The 20016-nt window shown below is 41.2% G+C and overlaps 1 protein-coding gene and 1 long non-coding RNA gene across 2 annotated transcripts; both read right to left on the bottom strand.

Moving 5' to 3' along the window:
* Positions 1 to 1584: 1584 nt before the first annotated feature.
* On the bottom strand, positions 1585 to 5786 carry LOC146578858 (high affinity immunoglobulin gamma Fc receptor I-like). The gene is made up of 7 exons (XM_085267852.1): positions 5756 to 5786; positions 5165 to 5200; positions 4719 to 4979; positions 4394 to 4639; positions 4083 to 4307; positions 3445 to 3541; positions 1585 to 1883 (listed from the first exon to the last, which is right to left on the bottom strand). The coding sequence occupies exons 1-6, from the start codon at positions 5784 to 5786 to the stop codon at positions 3456 to 3458; spliced, it is 885 nt and encodes a 294-aa protein (XP_085123978.1). The 3' UTR covers positions 1585 to 1883; positions 3445 to 3455.
* Positions 5787 to 11153: 5367 nt separating this feature from the next.
* Positions 11154 to 18708, bottom strand: LOC146578857 (uncharacterized). The gene is made up of 4 exons (XR_014891573.1): positions 18513 to 18708; positions 18263 to 18426; positions 14126 to 14296; positions 11154 to 11837 (listed from the first exon to the last, which is right to left on the bottom strand). It is a non-coding gene; the product is annotated as an uncharacterized LOC146578857 (long non-coding RNA).
* Positions 18709 to 20016: the final 1308 nt, after the last annotated feature.

Raw genomic sequence — 20016 nt, 5'->3', positions numbered from 1 at the left:
TTGTTATCCATCCAGCTAGTTTGACAGTTTTTATTTTGCTTGTTGTTGGTGCAATTGTTGGCTGTGTGAGCTACAGAAAATATAGACAACGGCAGAGTCAAAGTTCTTAGTCTCAGAGCTTTAAACAGCTGAAGTGTGAGTCAACACATCCTGAATTCGGTGATCAGAACATTTTCTTGTTTGGGCATGTTAAGAACTTGTAACAGAACTTCATCATGATGAAAAATAAGAATAATAAAGATTTCTTCATCTCAAAATATGATATAATGAGTTTTTGATTTTGAACATCAAGTATAAAACATTTTGGATTGATTGACTGATTATACTTTATTCATCCCGAGGGAAATTGGGTTAAGGCTGCCAGCCGTGCCAGCGCCGTTGACTGACGTTATTTTTGGTGTGTCAGCCTTTCAGTCTTCCTACCATTTCAACCCTCCTACACTATATACACAAGCTCTTGAACTCCTGTTGGTATCACAATTGTGTTTCTGCTTTTTATGCTCCGCACTGGAGGTGCCATATATCTGATGTTAGCAACTATGCAGGTTGGCCCTGGTTAGTGTGACTGAGTATTTACAGAAGACATTTTGAGGCTCTCCTATTGGTTGCTGTAGAGTTTCTTTCATATCAGATGCAAAACAGCTCCTGCACCTTTACATTGTTAGGTTAGTCACCTTTCACTGGTGCAGACACAGAGTTGTACAGCTAGTTGGTGCACTTTAGTGTCAGTAGATGGCAGCACTAGTTGTTGGTTTATTGTTGAGATGGTGGTCAGAGCGGCCAGAGCTGGTGCCACATCCAAGAATCACCTTTGCTGCTAAATCAGCTCATTAAACTCTTCTTTAAAACCACGACTTCACATCTGTTACCTAAATGCTAAATGGTGATATTACAAATACTGCTTTTCTTATTGCAACAAAGAAAACCCTGCATGTGCGTTCTGCACACTGCTGTCACATCTGCCCGCCACTCACACTGCTATGACAGAAACACTTTAACGGGTGTTTACTTTATTATTTCACAAATGCATGACTAGTGCAAGAGAGCAGTTGTTATTTTAATGAGAGCTGACAATAAGAAGGAACTTGAAGAAACTACACTAACTTGTAATCACATCTGTGCACGACAGCTGCAGGAGCACTGAGCTGTTGATGTGCTGCTGTGAAGGTAAGACATTAAAAAACGAGTTGGAATCTGCTCATTATGTATCTATTAGACTTGTAACTAGCTGATCATTTGAAAAAGACACTCAGCTCTATTTGTTTGAAACATCAGATGTAACCGATTTCTTTTTTTGGGACCTTGGAGAATGTAACAGACTTTGAACCACAGACAGCAAACTGCACGCCAGCTAAGATGCGGTGTACAGCTTCTTAAGTTAAACGTCATCTCCCAGTGCAGCCATCCATAGCCCAACAGACTTCATTTCCTATCACGAACACGTACGCACTTTGTTCTGACTTTTTTTTTCTCTGAAGTTTCCAGCCACTGAATAATGCTCCTGCTGTTTATAGTGTGCAGCTGTGGCGTGTATCAGTTAGCATCAGACATCTTTCTGAAACCCACAGAACCACACGAGAACAAAAGTGAGACCAAAGTTTATTGATTCTGCAGAAAAACTAGATCACTGCTGTGGAGCAGACAACACGGTCTCCCACTTAGAAATTAAATAGATCGATAGAAAGATCAATAGGGGATCATATACAGTGCATTCCATTACTGCATTAATGCATTACATACTATACATACTCTTGATAAGGCAAGCGTGCTGGCTGTGTAAGGTGATGAGAAAAACACAGGTCTTATGGGTCGGTTGGACCAGTAGCTGGAAGTCATCGGCTGGACTGGTGGGAATCTTCAGTACAGAGCTCTGGCTTCACAATCTGAACACACAGTTTAAAACATCATGAGAAACAATAAGCACCTGTGCACAAACCTGGCCTGTCTGTTATATTCATATACAGAGAGTGAGGAACACGTCAAAGCAGTTACAGTTAAGACGTATCTTAACGAAAGGTTTCAATGTCTAAAGTCTCTCAGGCACAAACTTTGCATTTTAAGTATTAATCACCCTAACACACTGAATTATGAATACTATAAACAGTATATGTGAAACTTCAGATCACACAGCATCTGCAGGTGCACCCCCTGCTCTTTGATACATTTCAACCACAAGATACCGAAGGTCTCACGCAGTTTACAGGAACAACATATAACAGGTGGAGACTGTTGCTGTGGGTTTTTACTCTGACAAAAGGTCAATATTCTGTATCTAGGTCTCCTTTGTTTGCTACGTGTCTTTCTATATGTTTTTATAGAGCAACATCCATCCCAGAAAACAATTGAAACATGAACATTGTAACATGTCGTGCATTTGTTTGTCTGAGTTTGTATTTAAATCATTTTTAAACCTACTAAGGGGCGGATCTGCTAATGATGTCAGTATTAATTTAAACCGATGAGCTCACCGTGCTTGGATCACGTGACTTACATTTTTCTTTTTTAACATTTTTTTAACTGGAAGATGCAAAATAAGCTCATCAAAATAAACTGTCTGAGAAGTATGAACCAATCTTCCCACACAGGACAAAAAATGAAAAACAGGCGGATGCTGCTGCTGTGGTTTTACAGTGAGAAAACGTCATTTTCACACCTTGCACATCCTATCTCACTTTTACCTTTAGATCATTTTGGATTTTTCTATTCTATTGTTTTTTCTTTTCTGCACATGTGCAGAGCCAAACAAGTGTGATGTTGACAAGTGTGATGTGATGCAGAGCCGTGCTGTTAGAATAGAACCAGGAAAATCCAAAAGAAGAGCGTGAAAATCAAAGGAGTACATAAGAGAGTGTAAATGTTGGCCTCATGACAATCTGAGGTGCTTAATTTTCTTCTGCATTTCCTTCCAGGTTTACTCTGAGTCTACATCACTTCCTGTACTTAACATTGTTCTTTGACTTAAACTTTACAGCTTTTATGAGCAAGTCTCAAAGTCTGACTTGACCAGAGAGCCGCAGACAGCTCACTTAGTCTCTTTGGTGAATGGTAATTAAACTGGTTCTTATACACTTGAGTACTCAGAGCACTTTATACAAAATACATCATTCATCCATTCATACAAGCACTTGTTTTCTATTGATTTAAAATTGATTTTATCCCTTAGCTGTATTATATAAAAGGAAGTGTGAAATCAATAGTTTAATTAATTAGTGTAAATTGACACGGGAGGTCTTTATGAGAAGGAAAATCTGAAATGCTTATGCCAACACAGTCGTCCAACATTTCTGCTCTCCTTCAAATGTTTCAAAGTCATCCAATGAGTCAGATTAGAGTCTTTACATATTCTGGCCTCTGAGGCTTATGTTTGACACCACTGGTTTAAACTGGAATGCCAGGAATAGCTGGAATTGTTCTGAGCGTTAAGACAAAGAGGAGCAGCTGTACCTGGTCTTTGTTTATATGGGTTTCTCTTTAATCTTGATTTCTACATAACAGATGTCTTCTGTCCTCACTGCTGAGTAGACGGCAGCTAAGGCACTCTCTGCACAATGAAACACACAGAGAGGACATCAGTGCACATGGTCATAGAGACACTACTGCCATTACATTAATCATTCAGATTATTTATTGTGGGGAAAGTAATTATGATTTTCCTGCTGAATTTGTAAGTATTATTGTAGCTTCCACAGATTGACCCATGAAAGCGTCGAATGAATGAATGAATCAACAAATCCACGAACTAATCAATCAGTTTGTTCTATGTATAAAGCACATAAAGATGTTATAAAGTTTACATATTTGCTGTAATTATTCATTCAATTTATGTTATTTTATTCTATTTAATTTCTATGATTTATATCTTGCTGCTTTATTTTATATATTGCGTTTATATCTTACACTCTTGCCATTATAGTGCACTAATTGAATTTTATATATTCCTTTAACTTTTCTTAAGTCTTTTTTTTACACTGAGGTGAGTAAGAAACAGTATTTGAGTTATCCTGTGTGTCCAAGCAGAGAACTGACAATAAAACATTTTTGAATCATGAATTTTTGAAAAGCCATCAAAGTCGGAGTCTCACCTTGAAGCTTCCTGTCAACATATCGTTCCACCAAAACAATCAGTAAGACCACTAGAGCTATGACACAGAGTGTTCCAGCAGTCAGCAACACCGGGAGAAGAGGAGAGGAAGCGGCAGGAAAGGTCGAGGTGGTCGAGGTGGTTTTAGGTGGAGGTGTGGCTGTAGATGGAGGTGTGGATGTAGGTGGAGGTGTGGATGTAGGTGGAGGTGTGGTGGTGTGTTTGTCTAAAACAAAGCAAACAGAGTCATTAAGTTGTCGTCACATTGTGAATGTTGAAAGCTGCAGAAACACAGACAGCTGAGTGTGTCACCTGTGACAGTGATCCAGCTGGATGGAGACTCTCCATGACCGCTGATGTCACACTTGTAGAGGCCTTCATCAGACCTGGAAACATGCTGGATGGTCATGTGACCTGTAGGCTGCTTCCTGATGAGGGAGCCATCTTTATAGAAAGCAGCTGTGAGGTTGGAGGGAGTGGTCTTTGTTTTACAGAGCAGAGTGACGTCATCTCCCTCCATCACAGGGAGGACAGGACTCTGCAGGATCACTGATCCACCTCAACACAGAGACAAACTACAGCATTTCATCCATTTACACACAGCTTCATCAACACTAACTCCACACACTCAGCTTACCAGTGACTGTCAGGTTAACCATGTTACTGATGGGACCCTCTCTGGACTCACACCAGTAAACTCCACTGTCCAACAGGACGATACTGCTTGTGGTACAGGAAGAACCAGCTGGTTGTCCCCACTCCTCACACTCAGCTCTGGTGTCTGTGCTTGTGTTTCTCCTCAGAGTCCATCCAGCAGAGCTGTCGTCCTCCTCACAGCTCAGAGTCACAGAGTCTCCGTCAAAGAACTGAGTGCTGCTGGGACTCACAGTCAGACGAGCTGTGAGGGTTAAAAATAAGCTTTTCATTAATTTCAAAAGTAATATAAATTATTGTTTTGATGAAATCAGCCTATAGAATGAAAATAAGATTTAAATGTGCTATAGACAAGCATCTACACACCAGATATTTCTGATTCTGATCACCATTTTAGCACTTTATATTTATAAAAAGACGTTTACTGACCTTGGTTTGTTGTCCAGTAAAACACCGATGTCAGAACTAAGGAGAAATTACAATTAGGTTAGTATAGAATAAAGACTAAAGAATAAAGGACTGTAGATAATTATTATGTTATAGATAACTATGAAACTCTGGGAAAATGCTGGTTTTGCTACAAGAGATGTCACGTATGGAGTGGGATGATTAAAGCAGGATGATTATGTTAGTTTAAATGAATCAACACTTCTGAGTCACACTAAATGTCAGAATCCTCGAAGCAGAGGTCGAGGAGGGGGTGTGAGAACAATTTAAGGAACGTTGTGCAAAAACTCTTCTTCGTCTTTCATGTAAATTCATAGTTAGATTTAGAAGTCGATAATAATGAATATATAGTAAGAAATCTTTGCAGTATCATTTCCCCTGTAAATGTCACACAAAACTGTCTTTTTGCACTATTAGGGTTTTTTTTCTCACTGTACTGGTGGCATAAAGAGCACTACCATAACTTGGTGCTTTTATTCTTCTTTTTCCTTCATCACTTTTGATTAACAGAACAGAAAGTAAAAGTTCAACATTTAAAACAAAGAAAAACCAAAAAATTCATGCTTTACTCACAGAGCAGACATAGTACAGACGCTTCCTTCATCGTCCTCTTAACTGACGTGACCTTTTGTTCCTTTTTGTTATAGAGACAAGGTAAACCCCACCCTCTTCACCAACTTGTCTTTTTTCTGTATGTGTAAGATGTGTGACAAATATAAATTAAAACAAAAAATCATTCAATTCAAATTGTAGTTTAAAAGTTATTTGACAGAAAAGAGTACAAAGCTGCACTTTCAATAATTTAACCGCTTTTAGTGTTTGAAAATGTGTTGTGTTGTTTGGCAGCTTCTCTTTTAGCAACACTTTAACAATGAAGAGCTGGGAGAATAGGGATGCAGTGGTGAAATTTTCCCAGTCTTCCCAGATATGCAGTTTTAGCTGTTGAGCACAGCGGGGTTCTTGGAGACTGTTGCCCACAAAAACACTTGCGCAGGCTGTCACCGCACCAGCAGCAGAATCATTGATAGGAAACAGGATGGGTCTGTGCTTTACCTTGTTTACATCAAATTCTGACCCTACCGTCTAAATCTCTCAGTATATATTGAAACTAACCAGACCAGGCAGTGTTTTTAGAATCTTTTATTTACATTTGGTTAGTGAATGTGTGAATTGCAGCCTCGGTTTCCTGTTGTTAGCTGACAGGAGTTTCAGCTGGTGTGGTTTTTCTGCTGCTACAGAATCTCCTTCACATGCGGTGCATTCAGAGAACAGCAAGTATCATTTTGTTGTAACGAGTGGTTGTTCGAGTCACTTTTGCCTTCCTTTCATCTCAAAATATAAAAAAGGGGTGTTGCACATTCATTATGCAAGTTAGTGACCTTTCACTTGTGCAGACTCAGTGTTGGAGGGCTTGTTGGTGCACTTTAGGGTCAGCAGATGGCAGCACCAGACTATGGTTCCTTGGGACCCGTCACTCAGGAGGACGTGGCTGATTTTTCTTTTTTTTTTCCCCCCCATTGACTCATCACACGCAAGAAAACTTGCACACACAGACACACACGCCTGGTGCTAAAACTCATCCATCCTGCTATATCAGCTTCTTGTTAAAGATTAGACTTGCTCCAAATTACAACTTAAATCATTTATCTGCTTTTAGATCAGTAATAGTTACCACATGCCATACGGTAATATTACAGGTACCAGTGGTAAATTTTGGTATTGCAACAACAACAACAACAAAATCCCCCGCTGCATTGACTGTTGACAGAAAATCTTCTAATGTGACAAATCCAAATGATCTCTGTGTTTTAAGATTTTACAAGGTTTTATATTTGAAAAACTTCCTCATAGCCAAATAGGTTTCTTTTTATATGAGTGACATCCTGAGCTAAAGTCTGTTGGCCACTGAAGAGAAAAAAGAGAGAAAAATTAACACAGAAATAAACCCTGAAGCAAAAAACCAACCAATCATCTTTGAGCCCACTGACTCATTTTTGAATTTTCTTCAGATGAACATTTCACCAACATGCTCTAAAGAAAATTCATCACTGGGGCTGATCTATTTAATCTATTTAATCTATTGAAAATGGAGTTTCACTTTATCATAATTGTCATGTTGTGTTTAATGACATATGTCTGAATACAGACAGTGGAAAAATGTCAGTCTTAGTTTTACTGGATCTCAGTGCAGCATTTGATACAGTTGACCACAACATATTACTCAAACGACTGGAGAACTGGGCAGGCCTTTCGGGAACTGTACTAAACTGGTTCAAACATACTTAGAAAACAGGAAATACTTTGTATCAATAGGTAACTTCACATCTGAGCAGACAAGTATCACATGTGGAGTTCCCCAAGGTTGCATCTTGGGACCCCTTCTGTTTAACATTTACATGCTTCCACTGCCACAGATTATAAAGAACAACAAAATAAACTATCATAGCTATGCAGATGACACACAAATATATATCACAATGTCACCAGGAGACCGAGGCCCTGTACAGGCTCTTGGTAAATGCATTGAGGAAATCAATGACTGGTTGTGTCACAATTTTCTCCAGCTAAACAAAAACAAAACTGAAGTAATAGTCTTTGGCGCCAAAGAAAAACGATTACAGGTCACCAGAGAACTTCAATCTATACATCTAAAAACCACAAACCAGGCGAGAAATTTGGGTGTAGTGATGGATGCAGACCTAAACTTAGAAAAACACATTAAGACAATAACAAAGTCAGCTTACTATCACCTCAAGAATATTTCAAGGATAAAGTATCGCCAGCAATTTCCAGGCAAATGGCTGAGGAAGTTGGCTGTCATGGACCTTCTGAACAATGTTTCCGCCCTCCACTTGGCCAACCATCTGAACTGCTCCGTCGCTGCCTCTGGCTTTGCGACCGGCCTCCTGAACTGTTTCCACACTGCCACTGATTTCTGCATGGTCAGCCCTCAGATCTGCCTTACCTATGCTGCCGCTGCTTTCTGCCACACTGGTGCTGAAAATCAGGAGGCAGAACGGCGGGTATTACTGGAGCCAGGGAAGGGAGGAGCTGGCCCAGATGCTCGCCGTAATGGCGGCCACCCAGTGAGAGCAGGTGGTGGAGGCGAGCTGCGGGTCCAGGCTGAGTGCCACCTGTGGGGGGTCGTGGAGCTGGGGACGCTGCTCCAGGTGTAAGTCACCGCTGCTGCCAACCCCAACGGTGGAACCTGGTAATGGGGAAGCGATGGAGGAGCCGTGTGGGGCGCCTGGCCAGCCGGAGGTGGCGGACAAGGTGCGCGGGGGGTCCTCACCTGCCGGAAGAGGGGGAACAGCCGGGTGAAGGGCTGCTCCTGCTGGAAGTGGTGGAGGAGCGGCTCCAACCAGATGAGGCATGTGGGGGGTCTGCGCCGGCTGAAGGAAGAGAGGCCACTGTCCAAAGGGCTGCTCCAGTCATGGGAGCGGTGGAGGAGCCGCTTCAGCCAGTGTGTGGATGAGGTGCAAGAGGGTCCATGCCAGCTGGAGGTGGAGAAGCCGATCCAGGCAGAGATGGAGGAGGTGTATAAGAGTCCGCTCCAGCCGGGACCTTTGGATAAAACCTGTGGGGGGCTCACGACCGTACCTGCAGGGTCGTGCCGGCTCGCCAGGTGGCCAGCGTCCGGACTAGCGTTGCTGCTGCTGGAGGCATGGGCAACCTCTAGAACAGAGATGACCCTATCGCCGGGTCGGAAGCTGGTTGGGAGGAATAGGTTCGGACGGATGGCTCCCTGACCTCAATCAGCCGATGGAGGTGTGTGGTGAGGCATGTTCGGACGCACCTGCATGGCATCCACAATCAAACCCATCAGGTTTAAAAAAACCAAGGAACCATGGTTTGTGGGGTATTGTGGTGTGTTGCATGTGCAGCCGGCAGCTTGTGAGCTGGAGCTGTGGCAAATAAAAATGGCTCAAAACAACAATCTGTGATCCCGCTGTGCCTTAAAAGATTATACTGACTACTAAGTACAATTTCCCTTAACAGTTTATGCTCCTCCTTTTTTCTTCACTACTTACATGGGACATAATGGAAAGCTGAAAAGTTCCTGGGGTAAATTAAAAAAATTAATGGATTTGTGCAGCAGCTCCTTTTGTAGTGAAAACTGAGAAGTGGGGAGACTAAGTGATGCGGTTTTGATGAAACATTCTACCATTCTTTCTTTAAATTGATGTTTTAGTTGCCCAACACATTGGGGCCCCTTTTTAGGAGACCGTTCTCTGTCCACTAAAGGTCCATGAGTTACTTTTTGCAAGCTGTTACTGCACCAGCAGCCTAAACCACTGATCCAAGGTGGGGTGGATCCATGCTTTCATGTCGTTTACACTAAATTCTGCCCCTAACATTTGAATTTCTCAGCACACTTTGAGACTCATAAGACCAGGACGTGATTTTAGAATCTTTTTTGTATTTGGTGAGCCTGAGAGAATTTTAGCCTCGGTTTCCTGTTCTTAGCTGACAGCCGTTTCAGCCAGTGTGGTCTTCCGCTGCTGTAGCACATCTGCCTCAAGGTTTTACATCCTGTGTGCTCAGAGATGCTCTTTTACCTACTTGTGGCACAAGAGAGAGCGGTTAATGGATTTACTGGTGCCTTCAGTGGTGCTCACTGTTGATCTTTGCTCTAGTCTTTGTCTGTATGACAAAAAAGAAACTCAGTGTGGGTAATCTGCATTTTTAGTTTGTTGTTCTTCTGTGAAGTGATATGTAAATTGTCATTTTTCATTTATTACTATAGTTGACTGTGCTCTGTGACCACTAGAGGAAAACCCATTTTAATGTTTCATTGTGCAAGCTAAGAAAGTTAAAGTGTGTTTTAGAAAGCAGAGTCCTTGAACTTTTTGGACCTTCTTTACCTGAGCGTGCCTGAGCCTAGAAGCAATGCAGATTGGGCCTGTTTGTACTTTGATGGGAAACAATCTGGGAATACCAGGTGTGTAAAAGTGCTGTTTAAAATCATATCAGGCCACCTTCCACTAGAGGGCAGTTTTACATAAACAGAAGTGAATTTGAGGCATCTGCTGTCAGTTTCACCAAAATGCTTAGAAGAAAACTTTGGGCATAAATGCAGTTAACTGGCAGCCTAAACAAGTTCCCATGTCTGAAAAACATTTAAATCTATTTTTTAAAGAGTTTCACTTTATCATCTTATGTATTTTGTTTTACACTGAAACAGAAAGACACAGTTGTATAAAGCTTACAGTCAAATATCATATTCATGAACTGCATTTCACTCCTCCCAGAACCTTAAATGACTACTTTAAAGAGCATTTTTCTACAAATACATGAGTCCTGCAAGTGAGCAATAAGTAGTTTAAAAGAACTAAAGACAGATGTGAAGAAGGATTTTTCTTTTTTTCCACGCTCAATCAGTTTTACCCCCTCACAGCCATCGGGTCTTTGGCAACTCATTAAGGGTTAGGATTGTTCTGCCTGTTTGGAAACCCCAATTTGAAAACCTTTGGACTGAAAAAGTGCATGTTTAGTAGGTTACAGTAAAAACAACAACAACAACAACAAGCGAGGACTCTCTACAAGTTGCAAATGGCCTGAAAATAAAGTCTCACAAATTTAATTTCTTCCAATCAAAGCTATTCAAACTCACACATACACACTTTGTTCTCAGTCTTTATTTTCCAGCTTTGAATGATTCATGCTTTAGTCTGGAGTTGAGGTGAAGTTTTAATTATTTCTTTCTTTGCCATCTGCTCCAAACCGAGCCGAGGAATTGGACCCAAACGCAAACTCACTGGAAACAGGACTGAACTTTTATTGCTGAACACAAAACCTAAACTGGGAAGCCCCGACCGACTGACCGACCGACCGAGAGAGAGAGAGAGAGAGAGAGAGAGAGAGCATGAGGGCAATCACCACACTGACACAGAGAAACACAGGGCTTACATCTGTGTTTCTCTGTGTCAGTCTCTATGTCCATTCCCTGGGACATAATCAGGAAAGGAAAACAGGAGGGAGACACAGCTGGGAGAAATGGGGGCTAACGAGACAGGTTGAGCTAAGCTGGACACACAAAAATGAGGCACAGACCTTCACAATAAAACAGGAAACAATACACAAGGACGCAGACTAAGAAACACTGACTTTACATGGGCAGAACTTAACCTAAACCAGAAGAAGCTTGAACATAGAACACCATCATCATCATCATCATCATCATCAAAAAGATCAAGAAAATAACCACAAATATGAAAACTCAAAATACTGGGTCAAAACTGACCCAGAACCATGACACGTGTATCTGCTGGCCGTAACTATTCACAGTTTCCTGTCAGACGTCTTTATGAAACTCACAAAACCACATGAGAAGAACAACAAGGGAGACGAAAGTTTACTGATCCTGCAGAGAAACCAGATCAGTGCTGTGGAGACACCAGCAGGGCCCCACATTTAGAAATAATATATGGCATTAAATGCACAGCATTACATTGATATATTAGTTATATTCTCTCTTAACTACATGTTGCTGAAGGCACATTTGTTTGTTTTTTCTTTGTTTTTGCAGGTTCTTCACATAAAAATCTTCATGAGGTGCTTTGAGGACTCGGCGAGACCTGCAGCTGCATCGCAGTGGCTGGACTGGTGAAATGCTTCACTTCGGAGTAGATGACGTCTGGCTCTCTTGGAAACTCTGGACATACAAACACAGACAGATCAAACAACATGAGGATAAGCACCTGTGTACAAAACCAGGCCTGCTTCTTATGTTTATAGATAGTAAACTGACAGAATGGGGAAATGTCAGTGAACACGTCTGGTCAATACCCGAAAGGCCTTTTCTCCAGACTTAAAGTAAAGTTTTTTTTTAATCTAATATCCAACTTCAGAAATTTACATTAAAAGTCTTACTACATTCTGTCATGAATGAGCTTTTAATCTGAAAGAACCCCACCAGGAAATGTTTAGTTTGGTAGCAGAGAGTCTGAGCAGAGAGGGGACTCTGAAGCTGTCACTATTAGCATTAACCTGAACTCATCATGTGAGCTGTTGAAGCATTAAATGCTCTCCGTGATTATTTTGCCCAGCAGCCTTTAAGTGATTATCACCTTTACTGTGACTATCTACAGTAACTTGGTTGGTTTCATTGGTCATTGATCTCTAATCCAGTTTAATTTAACCTGTTCTGAAGCTTTTAGGACCTCAAATGACTTTCAGTGTTAAACATTAAGTAAGTTTTATGCAAACATATACCGGTAATAGAATATGTTGTACATAACACACACAGCTCCTACATATAGACTCAAGATGAAAACTGAATAGTTTCTGGGGCCTTGTGTCTATTAAAAAACAAACACAATGCAGCATGCTAAAGTGTTACTTAGCCAGCAGTAAAAATGTGTCTTTGTAGGAAAAACAGCTGTGACAGAAAAAAATGACCCACTTTTGGCGGTTACACCAGTGCTGAGTCAGCGTGCTACTTTTACTTTGGTGCTTGGAGCACATTTTGCTAAATTTATACTCTTATAGCTTCACTTATGTTGAAGCTTCTTTCAGTCGTTTCCTTATTCACAAGGGGTCGCCATAGCAGATACACCTGTTTCCTTGGACCCACACTTTGTCACACTGCAGAGACATTATCTTTGGCACTGTGGCGTGAAATCATTCTTAGTAACCACACACGAGTTCAGTGTAAACTACGGGGCGAAGCTGCAGATGTTGTTGTTTCACATGCAGAGTTTAAAACATGCAAAACTGTTAATGTTAGTGTAGGACACTTGGAGATGTAGAAAACACATGGTTCATTTATTCATTTAAATTTATGATATACTATTGTTTTGCATGTTATTTGATCAAAAGTGCAATAAAGAGTTATATTTTTTTGTTGCTCAGATCAGGGTGGATTTTTCTGCCACTTGGCTCTACCCACAAGTTCTGACCACAAAAATTATGAACAGAATCTGTGACAAAAGGCAAAGGCCCTTTCAGAATCCAACACTCATCAGAAATGTGGACTAAGCTCTAGCAGTGGGTGTGCAGGGACTGAATGGCTCACAGCAACACCTCATAGTCCCAAAGCACCCCTGACAGAATACCCTGAGGGAGACAGTTGAACAAAACACATGAAGACCGGTTGAGGAAACTCTGACACGTGCATGTAAAAATCCTCGAGAGGATAAAAAGGTCTACATTGTGCCTCCTGCATCTGACGTTTTACTAATAAACTGACTCTTCTTTCCCTGGAATGGACTTTCCCAGGGAGGCTGATTAAAGTGATCTCCTATACCGAGCATGCTCAATATCAGCATCTCTCCACCTGCACTGTGCATTGTGTGACCAGAATACCATCGTCCTGTACGCTTTGAGACAGACCAAAAGTCTTTTTCCATGAAATATTAATGATCAGTAAGACATTTGCTCTTAGATCTATTGTTTGTGCAGAAAACAGTGAGTATGTGTGTTTAACAGCTCTGCAGTAAAGCTGCAGAAACTGGAAACTGGACGACCACAGAGCTGCTAGTTTCTGTTAAACACAGGCTGAAAAACACTGTTCAGCATGTGAAGAACAACACTTACATTGAAAGGCTGCGACTAAGTTTTGAAAAATACATCACTAAAACAAGTTAGCTACGCTAGTGTGAAAGGTGGGCTGCACACCAGACATGTCTCCAGTCCTTCAGAAATAGAGACAGACAACTAAACTCTATGTGGGAAGTAAAGTTAGTTTTAAAATATATCATCCATGAAAACAGCTCTGTGATGATTTCTGCCACTCAGAAGATTAAAATCCTTCAACCAGAATGCTAAATTTATACATATTCCACCTGCCATTCTCTCTCAAGAAACACCATCAGATCTAATTGTGGATGTGGTCTCTGCTGGTGAATAAGGAATTTAATTTATTAGTTGTACTACAAGAAGTCATTCTGTGAGCTTTTGAAAGCCTGAAAGAGAAAAAAAAAAACTGAGTGTGAATCTCACCTTCAAGTTGACTGTGACTGGTTTGTTCCATCAAAAGAAACATTAACACCACTACAACCACGAGACAGACCGACGCAGCAGTCACCACCATGGGGAGAAGAGAGTAACAATCCAGAGAGGTCAATGTAGAGGTGGCTGAAGGTGGAGCTGTGGCTGCAGGTGGAGGTGTAGCTGCAGACAGAGGTGTAGATGCAGGTAGAGGTGAAGATGCAGGTGGAGGTGAGGATGTAGGTGCAGATGTATTTTTCTCATTCAGCTCCTGTTATGTCTATCTCCACCTCATCACGCCCTGTCCTTTTGGATACTTTCTCTCCTGTTTCACTACCTGAGCTGGTAAAACTAGTGAATTCAGTGAAAGCATCCTCTTGTCCACTTGACATTGTACCTGCATCATTATTCAAAAATGTCTTTCAGGTTATTGGTCCATCTGTGCTCACTCTAATCAACCCTTCACTGGCGTCTGGTATAGTTCTGATCTATTTTAAAAATGCTGCTATTCTCCCACTTTTAAAAAAACCTCAGCTAGACCCCTCTCTTTGGAGCAGCTACAGACCAATCTCTAAATTACCGTTAATCGCTAAGCTTCTAGAAAAGGTTGTGGCTAGGCAACTTATAGCAGCTCTGGACAAACATAACATTTGCGATAAGTTTCAGTCCTGCTTTCGCAGAGCTCACTCCACAGAAACAGCCCTTCTTACGGTCTCAAGTGACATCCATCCATCCATCCATTCGCTTCCACTTCTCCTTTTCAGGGTCGTGGGGGGTGCTGGAGCCTATCCCAGCTGTCATAGGGCAAGAGGCGGGGTACACCCTGGACAGGTCGCCAGTCTGTCGCAGGGCCAACACACAGGGACAGACAACCATTCACACTCACATTCACTCGCACATTCACACCTAGTGGCAATTTGGATTTTCCAATTAACCTATCCCCACAAGCTGCATGTCTTTGGATGGTGGGAGGAAGCCGGAGTACCCGGAGGGAACCCACACAAACACGGGGAGAACATGCAAGTGACATTTTGATGAATAATGATGCAGGAAGATGCTCGGTCCTACTTATGTTGGACCTAACATCGGCTTCTGACACTGTTGACCACCACATCCTCCTCGAAAGGCTTAAGCATTAGGTTGTTGTATCGGGTACTGCCTTGAAGTGGTTCTCCTCATATCTACATAACCGATCTTTTTTCTGTGGTGGTCTCCGATTTTAGGTCATCCTCTACCTCCCTTACTTGTGGTGTCCCTCAGGGTTCGGTTTTGGGGCCTTTATTGTTCTTAATATATCTTCTCCCCCTCCAGCATATAATGGGCTCTTTTGAGGACATTTCTTATCACTGTTATGCTGATGATATTCAGTTGTACATCTCTTTTAAGCCCCAGGAGTTATCTAAGCTTCAGCTTTTAAATGACTGCTTAGATTCCATCAAACGTGGCTGTAAATTTTCTCCAACTGAACGAGGGGAAAACTGAAGTCCTCATATGTGCTCCGGACAGATTTTTATCCCAGATAATGAAAGCCCTTGGTCCTCTCTCACTCTATGTTAAAATCCTCTATTAGAAATTTAGGTGTCACTTTTGACTCGACTCTCACATTGGATGGGCATGTGAAATCTCTGGTTCGGTCTTGTTTTCATTTAAGAAATGTGGCTAAGTTAAGCCCTATTTTATCTCGCCCTGAACTGGAGATAGCTATACATGCATTTATTTCCTCACGCTTGGACTATTGTAACTCTGTTTATGTGTCTAAGCAAAGGTTCTCTGGATCGTCTGCAGGTTATGCAAAATGCTGCAGCTGGGCTGTTGACAAAATCCTCCAAGTATTCACATGTGACACCACTGCTATTTCAGCTACACTGGCTTCGTGTTGAATTTAGAGTATATTTTAAGATCCTGGTTTTGACATTTAGAGCCTTGCATGGACTGGCACCAGCCTACATCTCCGATCTGCTACAGCCCTATGTCCCTAGCAGGTCCCTGAGGTCATCTGATCAGGGCTTACTTGCTATAAAACAGACTAAGATGAGAACTAAGGATTACAGAGCTTTTGCCACTGTGGCCCCGAGACTGTGGAACTCTCTCCCTCATACATTAAGAACTGTGGACTCGGTAGTTGTTTTTAAAAAACAACTCAAAACTCATCTTTTTTAAACTGCTTTTGGTTAAATTTCTGCCTGTTTTATATTGTCTGTTTTACCCTTTTATTGTTTGTTATCTTATGTGCAGCACTTTGTGACTCTGTCTGGAAGTGCTATATAAATAAAATTGTATTTATTTATTTCTGTAGATGTAGGCGGTGCTGTGGCTGCAGGTGGAACTCATGATATATTATACTCATATAAATCAACCTAAAATGGGAAATAAATTAAAAATAAATTCAATGTAGTCAGAGCTGCCATCCTAATCATCCAAGAACAAAGAAGATTGGAAGCATAGATTTGAAATGTTTTAAAAAAGGTTCATTTGGTTACCTTGGTTTGTTTTGCAGAAAAGCACTGAAGTCAGAACTAAAGAGAAATGACACCTGTATTAGTTTAGAGTACCTCCCACCAAGAAAAGGAACTTCAAATGTAACTGAGAAGAGTTCATGTCCACTTTAGTCACTCCTTTATATGAAAAATGAAAGACTAATTTGTAGCTGCCATGTCTAAAATAATGTAGCAGTTTTGTAAAAAAAAACAAAAAAAAACAAACCGCTGTGTGTCTGTGGGTTGTCTCTGAGTACTCCACAGTGCAAAGACCTGCCTGTTAAGTTAATATACCTCCAAAATAGGTAATTTCTTTATTTTAGATGTAATCCCTGTGTAAATCATGTTGACTGCAGACTATTTATCAAGATAAGCAAAGTTGTTTGAGGTAAACTCAGATACAAATACTGTAAATCAATTTATGGCATCAGAGTGATCAGGGTAAACCCACAGTCTGTTAGGTTTTCACATCACGGCATGAAGCGATATTGACCGAGGACCGACTTACAAAGTCTGCCATTAATTTGCATCATTTTACTAAGTAAAATTAAACATACAGATATAAATCTGTCTTTGAAATATTTGCCTTTTTAAATGTGAACCAGATCAGCCTATCAGTCTGTTTACACTGTGCATTTCTGCTCCCACACCTCTAACACCAAGTCTGTAAAGCTGTTCTTTTAGTGATTACTTCATGTTTTCTGTAGTGGATGCATAAGTAACAGAACCACAACTTTTAACTCGTGTGTCCACTTTTAACGTAAGTTGACATAATAACTAATTCAGTGAAGTCAACTGGAAAGATGCAAAAACTCCTTTTAACCCGCTGCCTGGATCCAGCCTGACTTCTTCTTTATGTCTTCTCCTCCATCATCAGCTATTAGTAGACAGTAAAAGTTCCGAACTATAAAAACAAAGAAATTGTCCACTTACAGAGCAGAGCTGTTTCCTTCATTGTCGCCTTGACTGATGTGACCTTTTTCTTTCTTTTTTGTTAGATACACAAAGTAGGCCCCGCCCTCTGACCCCAAATGTTTGTTTTTTCTCCACATGTGTGTGAAATATAGATTCAAACATTGTGAAACTGCTACATGTCTCACAGCACTGAGCTGCTGCGATGTGATTGGCTCATTAAATACTTGCATTAACAACCAATGCAAAATGTGTAATAAAGTGGTCAATCAGGACAGACTGTGATCAGAATAGTTACTCTTCATAAATGTGCATTTATCTTTGCTTTGAATATTCCTTAAAACTGATAAAGGTACTATCATAAACACTCAAACATGCTGTGCCCTTAAACAGGGGAAATAGTGAGGAGAAGTGAAAGAATGGCACGAACACGCAGCTCTCACTCGTCTGTATTGAGTGAAGGAGAAGACGCGCGAATCCACCTACTGGAGCCCCGAGGCATTACCAATGGATTGACGCACAATCAACCCAGGCAAAACTTTCACTGCTTATCTTCCTCTACCTTCCCACTGCATAATCTATAGAGCACAACAGTCAAAACAACAAATAAAGCAATAATAAAAGCATGACATGAAATATAAGGAACAGAGATGTGCAACTCAAAAACTAATCAAATTTATGATCCACCACAAACATATTGAATAGAAACTCTGCTCATTGAAAGAAGCCTGAAAGAAAAACCTAGGAGTGTGAGTCTCACCTTTGAGTTTCCTTTGAATGTTTCATTCCAGCAAAAGAACCAGTAACTCCAGTACAACTACAACACAGGCTGATTGAGCTGTCAGCAACACAGGGAGACGAGATGAACAGCAGAAGATGTAGGTGGAGGTGTGGATGTAGGTGGAGGTGTGGTGGTGTCTTCCCCTAAAATAAAGCAAACACAGTCATTAAGTTGTCGTCACATTGTGAATGTTGAAACCTGCAGAAACACAGACAGGTGAGTGTGTCACCTGTGACAGTGATCCAGCTGGATGGAGACTCTCCATGACCGCTGATGTCACACTTGTAGAGGCCTTCATCAGACCTGGAAACATGCTGGATGGTCATGTGACCTGTAGGCTGCTTCCTGATGAGGGAGCCATCTTTATAGAAAGCAGCCGGGAGCCTGACATCTTGTTCGTGTCTACATCACTTCAGGGCCGTGCAGAGAGGTTTAAAGGGGCGGGTGCTCAAAGTTAAAAAGGGGCACATTGAACCAGGCTGAATAACAACAACACACATTCATCAAGAATCTAATATGAGCAACAAGGCAAAGCAAACATCGCCGATGTTTTACCTGATGGGTACATGGTAAATGGCCTGCATTTGTATAGCGCTTTTCTAGTCCTTAAGGACCCCAAAGCGCTTTACACTACATTCAGTCATTCACTCACAGGCAATAGCAAGCTACATTGTAGCCACAGCCACCCTGGGGCGCACTGACAGAGGCGAGGCTGCCGGACACTGGCGCCACCGGGGTTAGTATCTTGCCCAAGGATATTTGGCATGCAGCCAGGAGGCAGCCTGGGATTGAACCACCGACCTTCTGATTAGTGGCTGACCTGCTCTGCCACCTGAGCTACAGCCACAGTACAGTGTTGCTGTTGAGGGGTTTCTGCTGCTCCTGCTGCTGATAGTGCTGGAGGGCGGGGCTGTGTTGATCTGAGACTGTAGACATTAGGAGAGATGGTAGCTGATTAAACAAGTGTCATGAGATAATAACAAAATGCAAAGATTGGTGACAGCGCATGGAACCATAAGGCAATAAAAAACTGTGAGAAATAATTTAGGCTCTGCCTGTGAATCACTCTTTGCTTCTCTTCTTCCTTCCATCCCATCATTTCATATATCACTCTCCACTTGCTGTCCATCTGAGAACAAGACACAACTTGCTATTGCAATAAACTATAATTTAATTATCCACACCTAACAACTCCAGCACTTAATCTAAATGATGACAGAAAAATGTTATAGCCCTGCCTTTAGTAGCCTCACACAGCTCCTGCTGTTTCCTCCTCATGTGCTTACCAGGCATGTCTGGACAATGTTATATCATGAGTAATATTTTTTTAAAAAATCCATCTAAATAAAACACACACATGCACGCACACACAGTGACATTTTAGACCTTCTTCAGAATACTGCATATACTATGGGCATCATGGTGCTGATCCAGAATCCTTACATTATTATTTATTACTAGAGCTACAATAATAAAGCAATGAGGAGGGGGGAGTAATAAATATGAAATAATGTATTTATGATGATTCCATTTGTTTCACTATCCACTCTGTGCAGGGGCAAAGCTTATTACATTTTTAAACTGTAGAGATACAATCATTTTACTGCTGTAAAATCCAAATTTTGTCTTATTTAAAATATAAATCTAATATAATCTGCTTCTTAATGTATGTTCTTTAAAATACAGCTTGTGTTTTTTAAAATATTATTATAATGCATAATTATGTGGACATG

This window comes from Mchenga conophoros, linkage group LG3 (assembly GCF_057382185.1).
Source record: "Mchenga conophoros isolate Kocher_MC1m ecotype Shallow Benthic linkage group LG3, M_conophoros_male_GT1.1, whole genome shotgun sequence".
Classification (NCBI taxonomy): Eukaryota; Metazoa; Chordata; class Actinopteri; order Cichliformes; family Cichlidae; genus Mchenga; species Mchenga conophoros.
This window is presented reverse-complemented; position numbering and strand designations above follow the sequence as displayed.